The sequence below is a fragment of the Sander vitreus genome, chromosome 2 (assembly GCF_031162955.1).
Source record: "Sander vitreus isolate 19-12246 chromosome 2, sanVit1, whole genome shotgun sequence".
Classification (NCBI taxonomy): Eukaryota; Metazoa; Chordata; class Actinopteri; order Perciformes; family Percidae; genus Sander; species Sander vitreus.
In genome coordinates this window covers 12,275,650-12,297,579 of record NC_135856.1, presented here as the reverse complement: position 1 = coordinate 12,297,579, position 21,930 = coordinate 12,275,650, and the positions used below count along the sequence as shown (strand labels likewise).

Genomic DNA, 21,930 nt, shown 5'->3' with positions numbered 1-21,930 from the left:
ATTAAAGTTAAATTAATTCTAAAAAGGTCGGAAAATAGTGAAAATGTCTTTTACAATTCCCCTAAAGTGAAATTGTTTGTTTTATCTCTCCAAAAGTCCAAAACCCAAAGATATTGAATTTGTATTTGTAAAACAGAAAAAGCTGAAAGTTTTTACATTTAAGAACTTACTTAACTCCCTAAAGCCAAACACTGTTCTAACCCACATTTTAAATTCTAGCAGACATCTTAAAGAAAGATACCAAATATGTTGAGGGTACTGGGTAAATTTGTCTGAAATTATGCACAAGACATTTGATTAAATGGTGCAGCCATAAAAAGATGGAGTCTTGAATATTTCACCATTGATAGTTGGAACAAGCTATTACAAATAGATGGGAATAAGGTGATTTTAACAACCTTAAAGCTACTTAACGGGACTTAAAAAGTGAACAATGTTGAATGTGAAAAATGTAAAGTGGTTCATTTGATGTTCAAAATAGTTGCTAAATAGATGTTCTGTTGCTATTGAGTCACTATTAACACTGTTAGATAAATGCAGATACATGCAGTTTCTCGTGTATACTGTAAGTGCACATGGCTGTGTGCATGTATGTACTACTCACACACTCTCACTTAGAGACTGCTGCTCCTCCAAGTAGGCCGGCCGGTGGCCCGGGGCTGGATTTTGGTTACAGGCAGGGAGCATGGTGCTGCGAACATGGGGACTGGGTGTGTGGCTTTGTCAAGGCCCATCAGTGTCCTTGCTCTACTTACTCTGCATCAACACTTAAGGGTGTGTGTGTGTGAGAGAGAGAGAGAGAGAGAGAGAGAGAGAGAGAGAGAGAGAGAGAGAGAGAGAGAGATGGGGGTTGCAAGCAAAAGAACATGCTGCCATAAGGGTTTTGGATGAGATGAGACGTATTGTGTGTGTGCGTGTGTGTGTGTGTGTGTGTGTGTGTGTGTGTGTGTGTGTGTGTGTGTGTCTCAGTGTGTGAATGTGATGAAAAACGGAAAGGTTCTCTCTCCCTCTGGTGTATCTTTTATGTACTATGTTTAGTGTGTATACATGTGTGTATGCGTGCATGTGTGTATCACAGTGGTCCTGAGGCCTTTATTACAGTCTTGAGGTTCAGTGGATTTAAAGAGGTCTCTCTTCTCTTTCTTATGTGTGTGTTTGTGTATGTGTGTGTGTGTGTATATATGTGTGTGTGTGTGTGTGTGTGTGTGTGTGTGTGTGTGTGTGTGTGTTCACGTGTGCCCTGTTCAAGCACAAGCCTTTGAATGCATGTTGGACATTTGTTGTTGAGTGACCTAAATCTGTCTGCCATCATTACCTAACAAGAAGACGGAGAGTAAAGCAAGTCACAAACAAACAAACGCAAGCACACATATGTATCTGTACACACACACACACACACACACACACACACACACACACACACACACACACACACACACACACACACACACACACACATAGTGAGTGGCACTATCTTTGTGGGGACCCGTCATTGACTAACCTTAACCATCACAACTAAATGCCTAACCTTAACCCTTACCCTAACCCTAACCATAACCTAATTCTAACCCTAATCCTAAAACCAAGTCTTAACCCTCAAACAGCCCTTTAAAGTTGTGGGGTCCAGCATTTTAGCCCCACGAAGCTGTCTGGACCCCACAAGTATACTGTATTCCCAGTTTTTGGACACCACAAATATAGTTAAACAAGAACACACACACACACACACACACACACACACACGCACGCACGCACGCACACACACACACACACACACACACACACACACACACACACACACACACACACACACACACCGGAGACCATCATTCTAGATACTGTGTACACCATGCAGCAGCAGATTGGAATGCTAAGCAGCAAAAATAAATAAATAGCCTCCATCCTCCCTTCTGTCCAGGGCCAAGAGTTCAGTCTACATTAAGGAGTCATATTACTGTTGCTCTCTTTTATCTCGTCCGCCTGTGTCCCGTATGTTCCCTTTTAAAATTTCAGTGCGCAGCATTGCCCTCTGATCACCTGCGCCCTCAGTCAGCTGTTTACCTCGTTACCCCTGCTCGGGGAGAGATCTTCTCCACAACATCATTTATTTAGAATTTCTGAAAAGAATTTCTGAGCCCAGCCCTCTGCCTGTCTGTGTGTGTGTGTGTGTGTGTGTGTGTGTGTGTGAGAGAGGATAGAAAGATTATTTCATAGGTCAGTGGCCACTGTTGCTCCTAGCTAATTACGGACTTAAAACACGTACTCACATGCGTGCGCTTTCACTCACAAATACGCACAGACACGCACACACACACACAGACACACACACACACACACACACCATCACTCTCTCTCTCGCTCTCCCTCAGACTGCACTGTGCTATCACCATGGCAACAGCAGATTGAGGGACTTTTCGCTGCACCGAATGCTCAATTTCAGTTATCTATTTATCTGTCTTCTCTGTCTGTCTCTCTATTATTCTGTCCCCCTCCCACCCTGTTGTGTTTCCTAAGGTGCACTCTTTCAATGTCACTGTGTTAGACCAAACAACACACACACACACACACACACACACACACACACACACACACACACACACACACACACACACACACACACACACACACACACACACTCTCAATCTCACCTTTCCACTGCTTCCTCCCCAGGCTCTCCTTACGCAGCTGGTGGTGTGACTTCCTAACTCTTCCTGCCCAGCATGGCTGTGTCACTGTGGTTCCTGGGAGTGTGTGTGCTCACTCTGGCTCACGTCGCCCCTTCCGGCCAAGGTAAGCGTCACGGTGCTGAGGTAGTAGAATGTTGATGTGTTAATACTGACACAGCAATCAGCAGAACGAATCGCAAAAAAATTCAAAAGGAAGCAAAGGATGATGCCAGCGGTGCGTAGATCTGTGTGACTCAAATATAAGTCATTGTTTTGCAAAGTGAGCAAAGTCATGAAAAGTTGCTTTAAAGAAAGGCAAAGTCATCTTGTAACTTACATAAACAAAAGCTTACTACAACATTTGAAGTGTACAGCTTGCCAAAGGGAGTTACTTCAGAAGCCGACTGTAGCTCCTACTTACTGTAATAAACAATCATTCATTCAGCACCACAGACAGTTACAGTACACAAGTAGCATACTGATCACACCGACGTGTTCGCTTTAAATAAATGTGGGTTCATGCCTGATCCAGCAAACACCTTTTCATGTGTACATGACACTCAAGATGATGTGGACAACTGGATTAATGTAATGGTAATGAGATTTTCTCCTCTAACCGAGAGATGTGACAAAGTGAGATCCAGCCTTCAAAGGAATAAAAAGAAAATAATAAAATCTTATTATTGTCAATTTGTGTTTACCAAGCATCTGACAGCCAGTATAAGCTTTATCCTCCCCACTGACTTAAAACACAATATATGGTGATGTACCCACGCATCACATGGCAGGTGTCACAGTGGAGGTGTAGTGTGATATATGTCAGCAATCACACTCTGTTTGCATCTGGGAATTATTCCAGTGTAAACATTCACACATGCATTTTAAAGAATAAATTAAATCACACCCAAGGTGTTAATGTGTAGTGTTAGTGCAGAAATGTGTGTTCTCTATGGTTTGATTACATCAAGTACAGGTATTAGCATATTTTGATTGAGGTAATCAGAGTATGGTGTTTAAATGACATTTGTTGTGTTTAGGAAAGTAGTGTGTATCAACATACCTGGTCATGGCTGATTAAAAAAAACCCAGTATTTCTCCATTTTACATATACAGGTCTGTATAATCTCCATTGGGAGTACTACTGTAAAAACAGACTGTAAAAAAGAAAAACAGTTGTTTTCTCTGGCTCTGGAGAGATCTTTCCAAAGTCTGAAAAAAATATCCAGATGATGTCATCAGGGTTATCTCAACTCAGGCTTTTAGCCTACAAATTCATAACAGACCCAGACAAGGGACTAAAAGTCTGGGTATCTCAGTCTCTGCTGCTTCAAATTAGGCCATTTGTTTAAGCCATAATAGTGGCGTGCCTCTGTGGATGGCAATGCTGGTCCACAACTTTGGCCCAGAGTGAAATAACTCAACGACGTTTAGATGGATTGCACATTTTGTGTAGACCTTCATGATCGCCAGAGGATGAATCCTACTGACTTTGGTGATCCCCTGACTCAAGTGTTAAAATGAAATTCACATTTGTGGTTTTCAGTGAAATGTCTCAACAACTACTGGATGTATTGCTATGAAATTTGGCATCGGCATGTCGGCAGTGTCAGTGTGAGCATGTTAGCATGCTGAGCATTTAGCTCAAAGTACCGACATTGCCTACGTAGTGACAGAGCTGCTAACATGGCTGTTAACTCTTTAAAATATGCCCCTTGTAAGTCCTCCAACTTTATGGAAGTACAATACTAAATTGCTATTTAGCTCTTCATACAGGCTGCTACAAATCACATTATTCCCGAGTTCCTACAAAGAGACAATCAGATTAATTTGCTGTCTAAGTTTACAAAGCAATGATTTTTGTGGATTCTCAAGATAATTGCCGTCTGAAGACATTCAATTATAATTTTTCTTAAATAAAAACTTTTTTTCTTTCTTCTTTTCTCCCTACCTTCACCCTCAACACTCTGCCTCATCTTAACAAACCTCCACCCCTCATGAGCAGCTATGTCCCGGGCCGCCATGCCGTTCGGGCTGCTCCGCAGGGAACTGGCGTGCGAGGGTTACCCCATAGAGCTGCGCTGCCCAGGAAGTGACGTGGTTATGGTGGAGACGGCCAACTATGGACGCACTGATGACAAGATCTGTGACGCAGACCCCTTCCAGATGGAGAACACACAGTGTTACCTCCCAGATGCACTCAAGATTATGGCCCAAAGGTGTGTATGTGCTGGCTTACTGATTTGAGTATGTGCAAACATTTTGGAAGCAGCTAAACCAATCAATGGGACCATCTACTGTTTCTGCCAAACAGTATGTGTGCATTGCTGTACAACATACGTGTGGATTAATGTCAGAGGAAACATTAGACAAAGCCAATACTTGTGTTGTGAGTCATGTGTACGTGCAAGTGCAGTAATCTCTCCAGCTGAGTCTGAGTGCCTGGCTGCACCATTAGCTGTGTACTCAGCAGTGTTTTCCTAGAAGAACTGATCAATATTCAGCGAGAGGGAGAGGGACAGTAGACAAATGGAGTGTCTTTTGCTTCCCCTTTTCTGTCTGTTAATCACTCTCCATGCCTTCTTTGTTTTCTCTTTCTATCATCCCTTTCACACATCCATCCATCCATCCATCCATATATCCATCCATCCATCTGCTGTCCTCCAGATGTAACAACAGGACTCAGTGTGTGGTAGTCGCAGGGGTCGACGTCTTCCCAGACCCCTGTCCTGGAACATACAAGTACCTGGAGATCCAGTATGAGTGTGTCCCTTACAGTGAGTATGCATATATTTATTACACACACATAAACACACATACATACACAAACATGATTACATGCAAATATGTGCATGTGCACGCAAAACACAGAGATTTAACCTATTCCTGCCTAGCTATATTGTAGGGTTTTTTATTTGTTCTTATAACCTCTGAGGTCAACTGTATCCCTGATAGATTGATAGATAGACAATATTTTTTTCTCAGGGAGTGTGTGTGTGTTTGTGTGTAAAATATAAAAAGAAAGTTGGATGGAGAAAGTAGAAAGAGGGAAACTGCAGGACATTTGCATACTGTATTTCTTCTGTATGTGTGTGTGTGTGTGTGTGTGTGTGTGTGTGTGTGTGTGTGTGTGTGTGTGTGTGTATGCAAGTGTGCACTTGTGTATGCATGCGTGTGTGTTTTCTTTTTCAGATTCACGCCATGGAAGTTGCTCTCTTTTCTCCACAGGAGCCTGATTGAGGGAAGGAGAGATTGAGGGAGGTGGAGGGAGGGAAAAGGGGGAGGAAGGGGAGGGAAGGGATGGGAGAGGAGAGGAGGGGAGAATAGAAGAGGAGAGTATGCTGGGTCTCTTTTGTGCTTCTTTTTTCTTTTATGTGAACTATAAAGTTTGTGGTGAGAATGAGTTCCAAAGTCTTTATCTGTGCAATTCTTTTTTTCTTTCTTTCTTTCTTTTTTTCTTTTTCGTTCTTTCTTTCGTTCGTTCTTTCTTTCTTTCTTTCTTTCTTTCTTTCTTTCTTTCTTTCTTTCTTTCTTTCTTGCTTGCTTTCTTGCTGTTCTTTACTTCCCTTCTTTCACCCTCTGACTTCTCTTTCTTTCTCTCCCTCTTTTTTTCCTATGCTTGAGTAGAAGTGGACCAAAAAGGTAAAGACAAAACATTGTAGCATCTTGATCTCTCCTTACCCCCGACTCCCTCTTTTCTCTCCTTCTCTTTCTCTCTCCTACCATCTCTCTCTTTTCCTCCTACCCTAGGACGTTGTTTCGTAGTCATGCTGGATGTTGCCCCCCTTTTTTCATTTCCTACTCGTTTATTTTTTCAACCCCCATTTTATCCATCTCTCGTTGTTGAAACCTGTCCTTTTATCCAATTTTATCCAGGTTCTGCACCTAGTCTCTCTTCATCTCTCTTGCTCCTGGTCGATCTCTCTGTCTCTTATTTCTCTCCCTCGGTCCCTCTGTGCACACACAAACATGTACACAACTGCTCAATCAAACATAAACATAATCTTCTTCTTACCTTTCCGCTATTTCACTCTATTTTCTTTTCACACACAAACACCTTTCTTTCTTTCTTTCTTTCTTTCTTTCTTTCTTTCTTTCTTTCTTTCTTTCTTTCTTTCTTTCTTTCTTTCTTTCTTTCTTCCTCCTTCCTTCCTTCCTTCTTTCCTTCCTTTCTTCCGAATCATTCCTTCCTACATGTCTGATCATCCTCTTCATGCTGCTTATTTTCCCTTTTCTTCCCTTATAGGAAGAGCCCCTTATTTATCTTCATAGGAAAAATAAGACCAAATGTGTGTGATTGTATATCCTTCTGGATGTGTGCTTACCAAGCACTGTTTCTGTGTGTGTGTGTGTGTGTGTGTGTGTGTGTGTGTATGTGTGTGTGTGTGTGTGTGTGTGTGTGTGTGTGTGTGCATGCCTATTTGCATGCCAGTGTGAGACTGTACAGTAAACATATGTGTCCATTCAGTTATTGACATGTGGGTGGACCAATCGTTGTGCTCGGCGTAAACTAACCTGCCCTCTCATTCACTTCAAGGCAAAATTCAGCCCCGCCTTCTGCGTCCCTGATTCTACCTCACACTCTTTTTCACTCTTTTTGCACTAACCCACACAAACACACACACACACACACACACACACACACACACACACACACACACACACACACACACAGACACGCACACGCACGCACACGCATGCACACACACACACACACACACACAAACGTACGCATGCACATTTTCATTGCAGTGTCCCTGTTGTATTACTCACCACACACACACACACACACACACACACACACACACACACACACACACAGACACACACATGCTAACAGTGTGTGATTTTCAACACTTTTACGTCTCTGTTGCTTGCCTCTCGAGATCAGCATAAGTGTTTTAAATCCCTCTCTCTTTTTCTCATTCTTTTTTCTTCTTGCTGCATCAACTGCATCTGTTTCAATTCTTTTTTCATACATCCATCCATTTTCTGCCTGCACCTTTCCACTCTTTTCTCTCCCTCATTTCCCTCCTCACTCTTTTTCTCCCTCCCTCTTCCACTTCTTTCTCACATCCTGCTTTTTTCCCCTCCTAACTCCCGGCTTCCAGTTTTCGTGTGTCCCGGCTCACTGCTCAGCATCCAGCCAGCTTCCTCTCTCCTGGAGGCAGAGCATCAGTCAGGGGCGTGGTGTAAGGACCCGCTGCAGGCTGGTGACAGGCTGTACGTCATGCCGTGGACGCCATATAGGACAGAGGTGTTGTATGAGTATGCTTCCTGGGACGACTACCGCCAGAACAGAGTCACCACCACCTATAAGTGAGTAGTGTGTGCTCTCTGTATTGTTAAAGATGTGACCTTAGGCTGTGGACAGTTATGATTGACATTTAAAAAAATCTTTGGATTAAACTATTAATCAATTAATCCAAAGCCAATCTAAATGGTTTAATTCATAATGAAAATAATTGTTAGTTTGGGGCTAATTTCACATTCAGTTCAATTAATTAAAAATGGGAATACAGCAACATTTCAGTTAAGTTCAGTTCAATTTCTTTCTATAGCACGTTTAAAAACAACCATAGTTGACCAAAGTGCTTAACAAGCTCAAAAAACCCAAAATGATAATATACACAAACAATACAAAATACAAAATAACCAACAGTAACCAATAGAACATTTATTTTATATATGAGTGATTAAAGCTCCTGAAAACTTTTCAACTGTTAAGTATATCTGTATATAATTAAGTATCTATTATTACAAATTAAGCAACAAGCAGAGTTAAGGTTCTTAACCTTAAGATTGTAATCATATCGAACCCATTTTTGATACTATTTATGGCTGGTATTTATCCTGCCATAGCAAGTGTTAACACTAATTTGTTACCTCTCTCTAAAATAGTTTGCATTGTCAGTGGCGGTGTGTACACAGTAGTTTATGATTCAAATGTTGTTAAATCTTAATTGGTGCACAGAATTATGTGACATCGTCTTTTTCAACCAGTGACAGGAGCACAGACAAAGATACAAATACAGAAATATGTCATGTGAAATGAACAAAACTGTTGAAACTTTACAGAAAACTGTGTCCATGTAGGACCAGTATGATGATATCAGGCTGATTGAAACCAAAAGGTTTTCAGTGCCTTTAACTCTCTTTTCCTAATTAATAATATGAATTACATCCAAATATAAATAGTGTAAATTTGCATGTACACTTCATATTTTTCATCATTCTGTGTCCTAGGTTGCCTAGCCGCGTGGACGGTACAGGCTTTGTGGTGTATGACGGTGCCGTGTTTTACAACAAGGAGCGAACACGCAACCTGGTCAAATATGACCTGCGGACTCGCATCAAGAGTGGCGAGGCAGTGGTGGTCAATGCCAACTACCATGACACCTCGCCTTACCGCTGGGGAGGGAAGTCAGACATTGATCTGGCGGTGGACGAGAACGGCCTTTGGGTGATCTACTCTACTGAAGCCAATAATGGACGCATCGTGGTCAGCCAGGTACAGTAGGAGGAAGGAAAACGGATCGATGACTGGGTAGAGAAAACAAAAAGGATTTTATTACCGAGTTCTCTCATCTGTCTTCTTTCTTTTGCAGGTGAACCCATACACCCTGCGCTTCGAGGGTACGTGGGCCACCAGCTTTGACAAGCGTGGGGCCAGCAACGCCTTCATGGCGTGTGGTGTGCTCTACGCCGTGCGCTCCGTCTTTCAGGATGATGAGGGGCAGGCGGAGGGCCGGGTCGGCAGCGACATGGTTGTTTATGCCTACGACACTAGCCGTGGACAGGAGCTGCCTGTTCAAATACCATTCCCCAACCCTTACCAGTACATCTCCTCCATAGACTACAACCCCCGAGACAACCAGCTGTATGTGTGGAATAACTACTATGTGCTGAGATATCCACTACAGTTTACACCGCCACCGCCCACTAAAGGTTTGAGGAACAAGTGCACTTGTGTATTTGGACATACTAGTGTGATGATGTGATGAAACTAGAGAATCAACAGTGTTTCCGTCCCTCTAGGTCCCCTCTCCTCTCTGATGACGACTGTCCGCTCATACACGGCAACTGTTGCGTTGACCCCAGTGCGGCCGTCTGCCTCTCATCCTATTGGCGTCATCAACCGAGGACCCTTTGACCAGCGGCCGATCACAGCCATGGTCCCTCTGACCCCACGTCCACCTCTGCGTGTCCCCTTGGCTCCCGGGAGCCCCGGTCAGGTGGGCGGATGTGAGGGCCGGGTGGCACGAGGGGTGCAGTGGCCCCCCACCCTGAAGGGAGAGACTGTGGAGAGGCCCTGCCCAAAAGGGTCACTGGGTAGGTGTGCAGATGTCAGCATGCCAGTCTGTGCGTGTTGCGTTTTGTGTGTGTGTGTGTATGTGTGTGTGTGTGTGTGTGTGTGTGTGTGTGTGTGTGTGTGTTGTAATGCATGTGTGTATCTGTATCTCGTTTCCCTTTGAAATGTAGTCGGATGCCCCCTCTTTGAACTTGCCCTCAGATGAGAGAGAGAGAAGAAGAAAGGGGTTATAGTGTCAAGAGAAGCTTGGTTTCCTCAACTCTTCCTCTCGCTGTGCAGCTGTCTTCCTCAGCCCAGCGATCCCGCTGAGCAAAAGCTGTTATGCAGATTATGGAGATAAGCCTGTCGTGCATTTTGTCTTGTCCTAATCATGTTGAATGGTTTAGGCATAGTTTTAGCACAGAGGTGATGAATACACTGGGGAATTATCTGATATTACAAATCATGTTTACAACTGAATGTGAGTGTGGCATAGGCTGCAATGGATTTTCAGAACTGATGTTTTCAGCTTTTCATGAAATATATAGACTACACAAGGCTACAATAAAAAAAAATCTGCTATATTACTGAGCTTTTAGGCCTGTTTTAGCTCTTTTTCTGGTACGGTGCATTCACTGGTTCTTGCTCAAAGTTAGTGACTTCACTTGCTGTTGAAAAACAAACAAGTTAAAGCTAATAAGCCAACAACCCAGGTGTTTTTGCATGGAGTTCATGAATATTATGTAAACAGATATAAAAGGGAAGTAAACATTGTACTTACATTCATCAGATGGCCTCAAACACGGCCCCAAATATATGCTAAAGTTTTTGCTGGATGTGTAAATAGGCAGTATTTTGCCAACACTTTACTTACTTGATGTGTTTTTTCTCCAAGTCAAGAGTTTTTGATCCTACATATCTGTCACTAAGACTTTATGGTGTGCAAGGACTTGATCACTTTTTTTTTTTTAAATTGCTAACACTTTAGCCATAACTTCATAAAAAGATATTTTCATGGTGGGTATGTGTTTGTTTTTACCTTATTATGGAGTCCTTCTGCACACAAGTGGCCAAAAAAATAAAATAATCTCATGTAATGTATCTTAAACTTCTATCAAAAACTAAAACAAAACCATTAGTATCCATTACTGGACTCCAACAGAATCACATTTAAGTGGAGCCCATGTTAGCTGGCTGGTTAACATTGGCACATTTACAGAAATTGAAATAAATGTAAGGGTAAAAGATGCATGGCAAGGAAAAACAAACCAGCTACTGTCCTGTAAAAACATGAGCTGTCCTTTCTCTTTCTGACAGTCTGTGTCACCCTGTCTGTCTCTGCAGGTATAGCTTCCTATCAGTGCATGCAGTCTCCTGTGGGCTGGAGCTCCAGAGGGCCTGACCTTTCCAACTGTACCTCTCCCTGGGTCAGCCAAATTGCACAGAAGGTTAGTCAGACACCCACACACACACACACACACACACACACACACACACACACACACACACACACACACACACACACACACACACACACACACACACACACACTGTGCAAATGCCCTAAAGCCAGTCAGCAAGCACTTCTCTCTTAAATGTCAAAATATTTGACATTACAACCACCCCCGCCTCACACCAGATCAAGAGTGGAGAGAATGCTGCCAACATCGCTGGAGAGTTGGTCAACCTGACCCGTGGCCGAATCTACGCCGGTGATGTCAGCATGTCCGTCAAGCTAATTGAACAACTATTGGATATCCTGGACTCCCAGCTCCAGGCCTTGAGACCAGCCAATAAAGAGTCAGCAGCACGCAATTACAACAAGGTAAATTGTTTCTGTTGTCAGTGCAGAAGTGTACTTGACCTTTCCTTTGAAATTAGAGCGGAAATGTCAGCGATGATGACTCTAACAATAGATGTTTTTCTTATTTTCAGCTGCAGAAGAGGGAACGCACATGCAGAGCTTATGTTCAGGTGAGACAAACAGATAGATAGATAGAAAGATAGATAGATAGATATGTAATAAGGACTAAGAATAAAACACTGTCTTTCTCTCAGGCGGTCGTTCAGACAGTTGATAACCTGTTGGGTCCTGAGGCTCTGGTGTCCTGGGCGGATATGAGCAGTGTTGACCAGTCCCACTCAGCATCACTGCTGTTAGATGCAGTAGAGAAAGGAGCATTTTTATTGGCTAACAATCTCTATGAAGGCCGCTTCAGTGACAGGGCACCAAATGTTGGTACGTGGTCTAATTTTTTTTTTAAATCTTTCTTTTGCTTTACATGTTGTGGAAATTACCAGTTTGTGTAAGCTTTTCCTGTGTGTGCACAGATCTGGAGGTGTATGTGCTAAATACAGAGGCAGACATACACGACCTGACGTTCCCTCACTCCTATGACAGCGACAGCATCTTGCAGATATCAGCACTGGCTCTGCAGCAGTACAGCAACAATGGTCTGTGACACACACCAAAACTAATCAGCATTGTACACAGTGACAGCTCAGTATTATAAAGTATATTGCCTGGGTTGGTAAACTATAGGTGGGACAAGTAATGGGTTGAGGAAGTAATAGTAGTTTTCCCAACATATGAAAAATCCAAACATTGTAAAAATGTAGGATAAGAGTCTAACTATCTTCTTTTGAATGTGGTCATCACTGTGTCCCTGTTTCCTCTGCAGGCCAGGTGAAGCTGGTCCTCTCTCTCTATAAGAACCTTGGCTCCTTCCTGACCACCCAGAATTCGACTTTGCGGCTCGGATTGGGGCTGGGCCAAGGATCAGAGGCCAGGCGTAGGAGCCTAGTGGTCAATTCCCATGTCATCTCTGCCTCTGTGCACAGAGGATCGAACAGAGTGTACCTCTCCGAGCCAGTGATCTTCACTCTCAGGCACCTGCAGGTCTGTTTGGAAATCCGTATACCTCAAAATGTATGTATATAATGAGCAAATTATTTTTCTGCAGAACCTGTTCCCTAAGTATCATTTGTGTTTTGGTGTGCATTTGTCTCCACAGCTGGATAACCACTTTGGCCCCAACTGCTCTTTCTGGAACGGATCAGGGGTTTCTGGGAGTGGCAGGTGGTCTACACAGGGCTGCCGCCTGTTACACACCAACAACACACACACTACCTGCGCCTGCAACCACCTGTCCAGCTATGCCGTCCTCATGACCTATCAGCAACCTGCGGTAAGTAACACACACCACAAACAGCAGACAGAAAGGAGATTTAAGACTGCAGTGTGTGTTTTTTCTTGATTTGCATGAACCTTCTTTCATACAGCACAGACAGACAATGACATTGAGTGTAGCAAAAAAATGTAGCTATTTCACTCACAAGATACCCCAATGAGTCTTCATTATGTTTAATTTTATTGAGCCAATATTCACACAGCACTTAAAACAGCCATGCACACGTTTTCTTCTGTACATTAAGCACTACTACTGCCACATTATTTTTAGTCGGCCAGGTGCCAAATCCAGTTCCATCCTCGACTAACAAACGCTTTCTGACTTCACCTTTATGCACCCATTTGCTTTACACAGTTGGACTTCACCCCCACTGTGCTCTTTCAAAATCAAGCACAGAGGGTGTGATCATTGTGGGTTGTAGCTGTAAGAGAGAGAGAGAGAGTGATAAATGCTGCAGGCTATTTTGTCCTGCCATGCAATTGAATTAAGTGTTTCTCTGCAAGATGTTCTCTATGTTGGATGTGGTTTTATTAATTTGAACAGATGTTATGCAACACACTCGGGCACACAACCAGAGGCAAAAACACACCAGCACTCCACACCACAAAAAAATCCCATCCACATACTCTTACAAATCTGCACCTGCACCTGTTCTGACATTCATACATGTACTCCTTATTGTCAGATAAATAATCTCCCTGTGCTTTCTTTCCTGTCTGCTTCTCTTTTTCAGTTCGGGGCTGGCGTAGAAGAGCTTCTCGTCTATGTGGTTTCCTGGGTTGGCATCTCAGTAGCACTTGTGTGTTTGGCCACCTGCCTCACCACCCTGTGCTGCCAGGGGGCGCCCTGGCACACCGACCACAGCACCATCCACTGCAACCTGTGGGCCAACCTGCTCATCACAGAACTACTCTTTCTTGTTGGTGCCAACAAGACGCAATACACAGTCAGTGCTTGGATATTACTGTTGTATTTTAAAGCATTTTATTTAAGTTAGCATTTTGCTAAAAATATTCTTACGAGCTATCTAAATTTGCAGGTTGTGTGCTCCATCCTTGCTGGCCTGCTGCACTTCTCGCTGCTCTCGGTGTTTTGCTGGTTGTGTCTGGAGGGGGTGGAACTGTACTTGCTGCAGCGGGAGGTATTCGAGGGACGTAACTCCAGGAGGAAGTATTTTTACCTGTGTGGCTACTCTATTCCTGGGCTGGTGGTGGCCGTGTCCGCAGCCATAGACTTCAGAGGCTACGGCTCAAAAACTGCGTAAGTTGACTGATGTGTGTGTCTGTGCATGTTTTGAATGGGGACAGTTACTTCCCTTCATCTGTATATTCTTGTGTCAGCTCCCAGACTGACTTTGTTGCTTTGGAGGTTCTTATTTTCTGTGTGTGTGTGTGTGTGTGTGTGTGTGTGTGTGTGTGTGTGTGTGTGTGTGTGTGTGTGTGTGTGTGTGTGTGTGTAGATGCTGGCTGCGAACAGACAATTACTTTATCTGGAGTTTCCTTGGACCTGTTGGTGTCGTTGTTACGGTGAGAGTTAATGCTGTCTTACAGTACATTTTCATATAAATGTATTAATCAGTGTGTAATGACATGTTGAGTTATTATTAATGAATACATACTAAACAGTGTTTGTGTTTTGTTCTTTTTGGCCTCAGTTGAACCTGGTTGTCCTGGTGATGACCTTACATAAGATGCACAGCACTGCTGCTTTGAAGCCAGACTCCAGTCGCCATGACAACCTGAGGTAAGTATAATATCTCAATCTGTTGCGGGTGATTATGTGTAGAGCTCTTTGGGTTTTAGTAGCTTTGGCTCCAATCACACAGTAATTTCAAAATATAGTAAGGTTTGAATTCATAAACTGAAACAGGTTGATTTCAAACTTTCCTTATGTTTTCCCTGCTTTCCTATTGCATGTTTATTTGTATTACTGTATTATTTTCATAGTTTTCAATGTTTTTTGAGCTAAAGGCTGTAATGTGAAGGAGCTATTCCATATAGAGATTTGTAGTTAATTAAGATATTGACTGAAGACTCATCCTAGGTGAGACAGGGAGCCAATGTAAATCACAGGAAACAGATGTAGTGTAAAACGGTAAATCGCTAGCATTTTGTTAAACAGCAACATTTTTAATAGTTTAGAGTGAAAAATGAACAACTTTTCAAAGACCAGAATAAAATACACTACAGCAGCCTTGACAGCAGCATGAACTATATGGTCTGTGCATTCTTTGCATTTAGAGTAAAGGACCAACCTTAGCTACACTGTATAGTGAAAAATAGAGGGGAATAATTGCACTCAACAAAGGGAAAAAAAGAGAGCTAAAAACAAGTGGTTGTACACCAAAAATGTATCCGAATGTTTTTTTTGTTTTGTTTTTCCGTTTCAAATGTATGGTCATGTGTACTTGAGGATGGTGGCACACTGCTAAAGGTGGATGCGTGCAAACTCTTCTTACATTGATATTAGTTACACGCACACCAACCCTCTCTTTGTTCATGGTTGAGCTTCCATGTAAAGTAGAAGCACACTGTGCCATTTAACTCGGTGACCTGAAAAATCTAGCATTTTCACAGATTTAGGTGAGCGAACTCTTGTTGAAATCATCACAAATTAAATGTGATTTCCAGGGCGTGGGCGGTGGGCTCCCTGACACTGCTCTTCCTGCAGAGCGTCACTTGGTCCTCAGGCCTCATCTTCCTGTGTGCTCCGTCTCTCCTCCTGGCTTACCTCTTCTCCTCCCTTAACACCGCCCAGGGCCTCCTCATCACCATACTGCACTGCACCCTTGCCAGGAAGGTCTGTCTATTTGTTCATGTGTTATTTTAACTGCAAGACTCTATAACGTCATCATTTGTAACTAATCAGATATGTTTGAATATTGCGTTTAGGGTCAGAAGGACTATGGCCGATGCCTGCGCCTTTCGCAGTGCTGCGTCACTTCTTCTTCCAGCTCTCCGGACTCGGTGAAGGGTGCTGCCCTGCGGTCCAACAGCCGCTACACCAGCAGCCAGAGTCGGAGAGCTACTGCTAACAGACAGGTACATTACAATACACTGTGCCTCTATATCTCAAGCTCTTTGTTCCTCTCTCGCTTTGTCTGAGTCAGTCTGACCTGGAGTGGAACATTTCTGTTCCAGAGTCGTATCAGGAGGATGTGGAACGACACTGTTCGCAGACAGACTGAATCGTCCTTCATCGCTGCAGACGTCAACAACACACCTACTCTTAACAGAGGTGAAGATTTTTTTTCTTTTAAATGTCAGAGTTGCCTTCTTACGTTGTTCAAGAATGTTATATTTATTTTTATCCCTCTCTCCTCAGCTGCTTTGGGGAACCATTTCCTTACTAATCCAGTGTTGCAGACTCATGCTGGAGCCTCTCCTTATGACACAATGCTGGCCCAGGGATACAACCAACCCTTCACCTCCACAGGTACATTACATCACAACGTTCTGTGACTCATTCTAATTTTGACACAGCTCACAGTACCTTGCAAAACCTTTCATGCCACATTGAAAAATGTCTATGTAAGCCCGCTCCCTCCAGTTTATCAATTACAGTAAAAGGTGTACAACAAGGAAGTTTAATATGTTAAATTTCTGACACATGTTTTGACAATTTTCCATAACTCCTCTTTGTCTACGTTTTGGTGTTTTGCTTGTAATGATTATTTATAACGTAATGATGTAATTATAATGGATTTTTGAGGGCAATACAGATATCAATATTGAAGAGATAAAAAAAACTATTACGATTTATCAGCAGGTTTTTTTTGTTTTTGTTTTTTTTGTTTTTTTTACATAACATTACATAAAAAACTAATTTTCCCTTAAAGGTGCTATAGGATTGCGAAGATCCAGGACTTAGTCAAAGAAATTTGAACATCGACAACTCCAAAGCCCCTCCCCCCACAAGAGAGAATGTGCATGAGCAGTGATTGACATGCAGCTAGACACCCAGCAGGTCATTATTTTAAATGACCTGCTTCATGTAGTTCTACTGGAACATAGGGGTAGTTTCAGCAAATATGACAGAAAGTTAGTTTTATAAGTCTTACCAACTGCACCTTTAAATCCCTTAATTTGCATTATACAAGATTTGCGACCATGATAAGACACTTAAATGAAAAAAAAATGATTCACTTGTAAGTGCTCTCTTATAAACAAACTGTGATGGTGACAATGTTTCTAAATGAGCTCAAACTTACGTTATCTTTTCCCAATTTCTTGGCAGCATACATTACTTATATGCCGAGACCAATACATCTGTGATAAGATAATATTGACAAATAATAATATTAGCCAATAATATCAGGCGACCGATTTATCGCTTGGGTTTTAGTGCCTGACTTTCTCTGAGTGGCCTAAGACTTTTGCCCAGTGCAGTTTGTAATTTTTTCTGTTTCTGTACAGTACGAATGTTTGGATTTAAAAGCTGGAATGTTTTTGTTTTATACCCGTGTGGTGTTCTGTTTTTATTTTTTGACCTTGAATTGTTTGTCTTTTAAATGTTTTTTTTGACACTTTCCCTCTCTGTCTCTCTGTCTTAACATGGCCCAGTAGGAACCTTCAGAAACAAGCAGAGTATGAGCTCTCCTTTATTGTGCTCACTCAAATCATTGAGCGTCACTTCCTTGTGCAATTCATAGACATATCTGTGCACACAGTAATTATTCATTGATCATGAAGACATAACATACTGTACATCTCTCCCATATGGCTACATAACCAAACATTTCATCAAAGAATATTGTTAATATCCAAATCTTCTCTGTAAAGACACACCATCAGTAGGCACATGAACCCTAAACTCTGCTCATTCATGTATACGTTCATTCATGTAAATCTCTTTATGTAAATCTTTTTAAGGTATCCCTGTTCGGTAATTTTCATCTTCCTGTTTTGTCCCACAGAGGGTGGTGTGTCCCAGAGCCAGGAGTCCTGTGGGTTGGACAGCGTGTGTCTCAATGGAGGCTACACCCCCAACACCTTCACCCTGCACGGTCTGGGAACCACACCCGGGTCCCGAGCTGGAGTGGTGGGTAGCACTGACCTTCTACGGGAGGGAGGAGTTGGGATAGGAGGTGATGACATCTCCCCAGCCCTCCTCACTCCCCACGGGACCACAGATCTGGGCAGCGGTGCTGGAATGCGTCGTAACCTGTCTGATGCAGCGGCCCTGGAAAAGATGATCATCTCAGAGCTGGTGCAGAGCAACCTGAGGCCCTCAGTTGCCATGCCTGTTCCTCCCGAGCGCTACGGTAGCCTGGCGAGGCCTCACCACCATGAAAGGGCGGCACTCACACACACTGCCACTTTGACTCGACACGCACAGCCACCCCAAGAGGGCTGGGCTGCCACCATGCAGCCAAACACACGCCACAATGCACAAGAGGGCTGGGCGCATACGCGGCACCACACACAAGACGCCGAGACACATTCCGCAACACATGGACAAGATCAAGCCACGACGCCACGTTTACAAGATGGCTGGTCACATTCACGGGTTTCTGGAGACTCTGAGTCCCGTGAGCTGCTGAAAGACGGGGACAGGTCGTTGCAAGGCACTCTGAGTCGCCGCGGGCTCCAGGACAGGCAGCAAGCGCGCCCCCCTGACGTTCAGGCACGGCCCTACTCCACCCTCAGTCGCACACCTGGGACCCTGTCCCGCCACCGCGGCACAGTGGAGCCAAGTGGAATGACAGACAGAGACAGAGAGAGGGACAGGGAGAGAGACAGGGAGCGTTACCGGGACAGGCCCCTCCCGCCTCCTCCTCCCCCTCCCCCACAAGAGTCTGAGCCCCTGTACAAGGCTCTGGAAGAGCCGCTGTTGATGAAACAGAGGGAGGCAGGCATAGAGGCATGGAGAGGCGGCCAGGACAGAGAGAAGGATGAGACATTTCTCTTAAAAAGAGACAAAATGATGGACGAATGGAGGGGAGGAACTGAAAGAGGAAGGGACGAGTCTTTTACCTCTCAGACGAGAGACGGAGAGATGGACGAATGGAGAGCTGGAATGGAGAGAGGGAGGGAGGAATCTCATCTGCTGGAGAAGAGAGGTGGAAGGATGGAGGTGTGGCGGGGGGAAACAGACCAGGAAGAGACTTTTATAACTCAGAAGAAAGATTTCGGGATTGATGGATGGAGAGGCGGGATGGACAGAGAGAAAGATGAATCCTTGTTTTTAAAAGACAGAGATGGATGGAGAGCAGGGATTGAACGGGACCATGAGAAACAGAAGGATAGAGCGCTGGATGTGTGGAGAGGAGGGATGGATATAGACAGGGAGGAATCCTTCCTGTTCGACAGCAAAGATGGCGGTCTCGACGGGAGAAAAAGAGGGAAAGATAGAGGGTCTCTCCGGTACCACGGCGAACGAGAGGATTCTGAGAGCTTTGCTCTGCCTTTGACCCCAGACTTAGACCTTGACCCTGACTCCTCACCTATCTACGCCCGAGATTCAAACCCCTCCCCGCTCTACCCGGGGGACCGACGCTCGCCTCCACTCAGCATCTTCCCCCGAAGCTCACCCCCGACGAATATTTTCGCTCCCCGAGACACTAACTCGCCTCCAAACAATCTCTACTCCCGCCACTCCCCCCAGGTGTACAGCCGAAGCAGCTCCCCTCCTCGCTTCTACACTCGCTCCTCTCCTCCGACCCTCTCGTATCCCGACAGCAGCCCTGAAGGTCCCGAAGAGGTCAGCCCCACTGGCCAGCCCCAGCGGCCCGCCCTGGAACTGCCCTACAGCCTGGGGCGACCCCCGCTGGGCCCCCGGCCCAATCACCTGCAGACCTTCTACCAGCCGCCGCCGCTGGCATCCAATGGAGAGGCAGTGTACACAGCAGAGCCCGCCTCGGAGGGAGACGACGGACAGATGCAGCGGGTGACGAGCCTGTGACTAGGGCGGTGGTGATCGGGGCATAGAAACCAGGGATGAGGAGGAAGATGGTGATAATAACAAATAATAATGATCAAACTGATGGAAATGATGATGATTGTAATGATAAAGAGGATAATGGTGATGGATGATGAAGGTAATTATGATGACAGTGATGGCTCCTCCCTGCTTCTATCTCCCGATCACCACGAGACTTCCCCCTTTTCATGTTTTGTTACTTTTCTATGACTGTGATCCATTTACTACTCTTCCTCCTCCACTTCCTCTCCTTATCCTGTCTTTCCTGAAACCCTACTGTGTCTTCCCGTCTCATTGGTGCTTATCCTTATTGGCCTATCGTCTAAGTTTCTATTGGTTTGTCGGCTGGGTGTTGCCCTTCCCTGTAGCAAGCAAACAGTGTGTCAAAGAAGCACTTGTGTGTTGCCAAAAAATCCTTTCAAAGAACATGTGCATGACTTTATAGTGGCTTTACAAGGCTACATACTGTAGGAGGAAAGTGTGCGAGTGTGCCTGTGTAGCTTGATGAGCATGCGTGTGTGTAAGGATGTGTGTGTGTGTGTGTGTGTGTGTGTGTGTGTGTGTGTGTGTGTGTGTGTGTGTGTGTGTGAGTGAGTGTGTGTATATAAAATCATTCTTGTATAATTAATGTACCACAGTGAAGCATTTTATCAATATCAAATGGGGGGGCCTCTTACACACATCCCATCCTACTGATTTTGAACTCTTGACCAAGCCCATTTCACATCAAGACCAAACTCTACGCCCCGCCCCTCCCTCCTCCTGCCACAAACTGTTGGTGATGGATCTTGTTGCCATGGAGTTTGTTATGGCAACAAAACTCTTGACTCCAGAGCCAGAGATCATATGAAACCTCAGAACTTTTCTGCAACCCCCTGAGATCCTTGTACATATTGACCTCAAGTGTTCTGATTGTCTTGTATTGCTATTGAAGTTCAAGTAAACATGTGAAATAAATGTTACTGTCTTTCTTTTTGTGTGGATGTAGAGAGAGGGAGGGTGTCACAAAAAGGAGGATTTCTGGAAAAAGAGGGGCAGGAGAAACTGTTGTTGTATATAATGAAGGGAACAACTGTTTTAGATAGAAAAGAAAATACTGTTACAGACAATGGTTGAATGTACCTACGTTAATTTAGTCATATACTGTACTGTAGGCCTACGTAAAGTACTTGTACTTTACCGGAGTACTTCCATTTTCTGCTACATTCTACTCAGGCCCCAAGTGCGTTCAGCCTTTCAGCCAATTTCTTTTTAGTGGCCACTCGCGGTATTGCAACGAAAAATCCCAGTGTGGCCCAAAAAGGATTTTTCCACATAGGCCAACATTGTAGAAGAGACATCTGTAAAACAATTGCCAGTACACCTCAAGTTGATTAAGATGTTTTTTCTATTCTGAATGTTTAATCCATAAACGTGTTATATTTGGAAAAACTTCCCTCGAGCCAAGAAAAGTGATTAAAAAACCTGTGACGTTACCAAAGTCTGTGGGCCGAGCAGGAACTCGCAGGCGGGGCCGGTGGGAAAAACACTACTGCGCATATTCAGTGGGCCGCAAATCACAGAAGTAAACCTGGAAGCTTAAAAAGTTTTTTGGCGTATGTGTGAACTTTACCTTTGTTCATCACAAAAGTGATGTGTCTTGTATTTCCACTGCTATGAAATTCCGAAGTGGTTTACTTTCTTGAGCTGTTTACTAAAAGCTGCACAAATCAATAGTTTTATATGAAAAACAAGTTGAATGACTCTGTGTGACGATAAAGTGACAAACCCAGAGAACATTTCCAGATTCTCTAGTCCCCTTTATCATCTTTTAGCTGCCAGTGAGGTTATGTTTTTGGCTTGGTTTGTTGCTGGTTTGGTGGTC

General features: G+C 44.0%; 1 protein-coding gene across 1 annotated transcript; it reads left to right on the top strand.

Moving 5' to 3' along the window:
* The first annotated feature begins 2,690 nt into the window (after positions 1-2,690).
* adgrl1b (adhesion G protein-coupled receptor L1b) lies at positions 2,691-20,940 on the top strand. The gene is made up of 26 exons (XM_078271014.1): positions 2,691-2,790; positions 4,669-4,882; positions 5,331-5,440; positions 7,775-7,982; positions 8,910-9,174; positions 9,272-9,611; positions 9,702-9,995; positions 11,299-11,402; positions 11,594-11,779; positions 11,890-11,928; positions 12,013-12,193; positions 12,286-12,408; positions 12,636-12,853; positions 12,969-13,142; positions 13,879-14,091; positions 14,185-14,405; positions 14,605-14,671; positions 14,800-14,888; positions 15,776-15,944; positions 16,037-16,186; positions 16,286-16,382; positions 16,470-16,580; positions 17,711-17,731; positions 18,061-18,416; positions 18,582-18,624; positions 18,883-20,940. Exons 1-26 carry the CDS (start codon positions 2,721-2,723, stop codon positions 20,046-20,048), a joined length of 5,229 nt encoding a protein of 1,742 aa, XP_078127140.1. The 5' UTR covers positions 2,691-2,720; the 3' UTR covers positions 20,049-20,940.
* The last annotated feature ends 990 nt before the right edge of the window (positions 20,941-21,930 follow it).

What these genes read in the sequence shown, in the direction of transcription:
- adgrl1b (XM_078271014.1), top strand. Translation starts at nt 2,721, where the DNA reads ATGGCTGTGTCACTGTGGTTCCTGGGAGTGTGTGTGCTCACTCTGGCT. An exon ending in TCAGCCAAATTGCACAGAAG is followed by an intron (nt 11,403 to 11,593) that starts GTTAGTCAGACA and finishes GCCTCACACCAG; the next exon opens with ATCAAGAGTGGAGAGAATGC. An exon ending in GCAGCAGTACAGCAACAATG is followed by an intron (nt 12,409 to 12,635) that starts GTCTGTGACACA and finishes TTTCCTCTGCAG; the next exon opens with GCCAGGTGAAGCTGGTCCTC.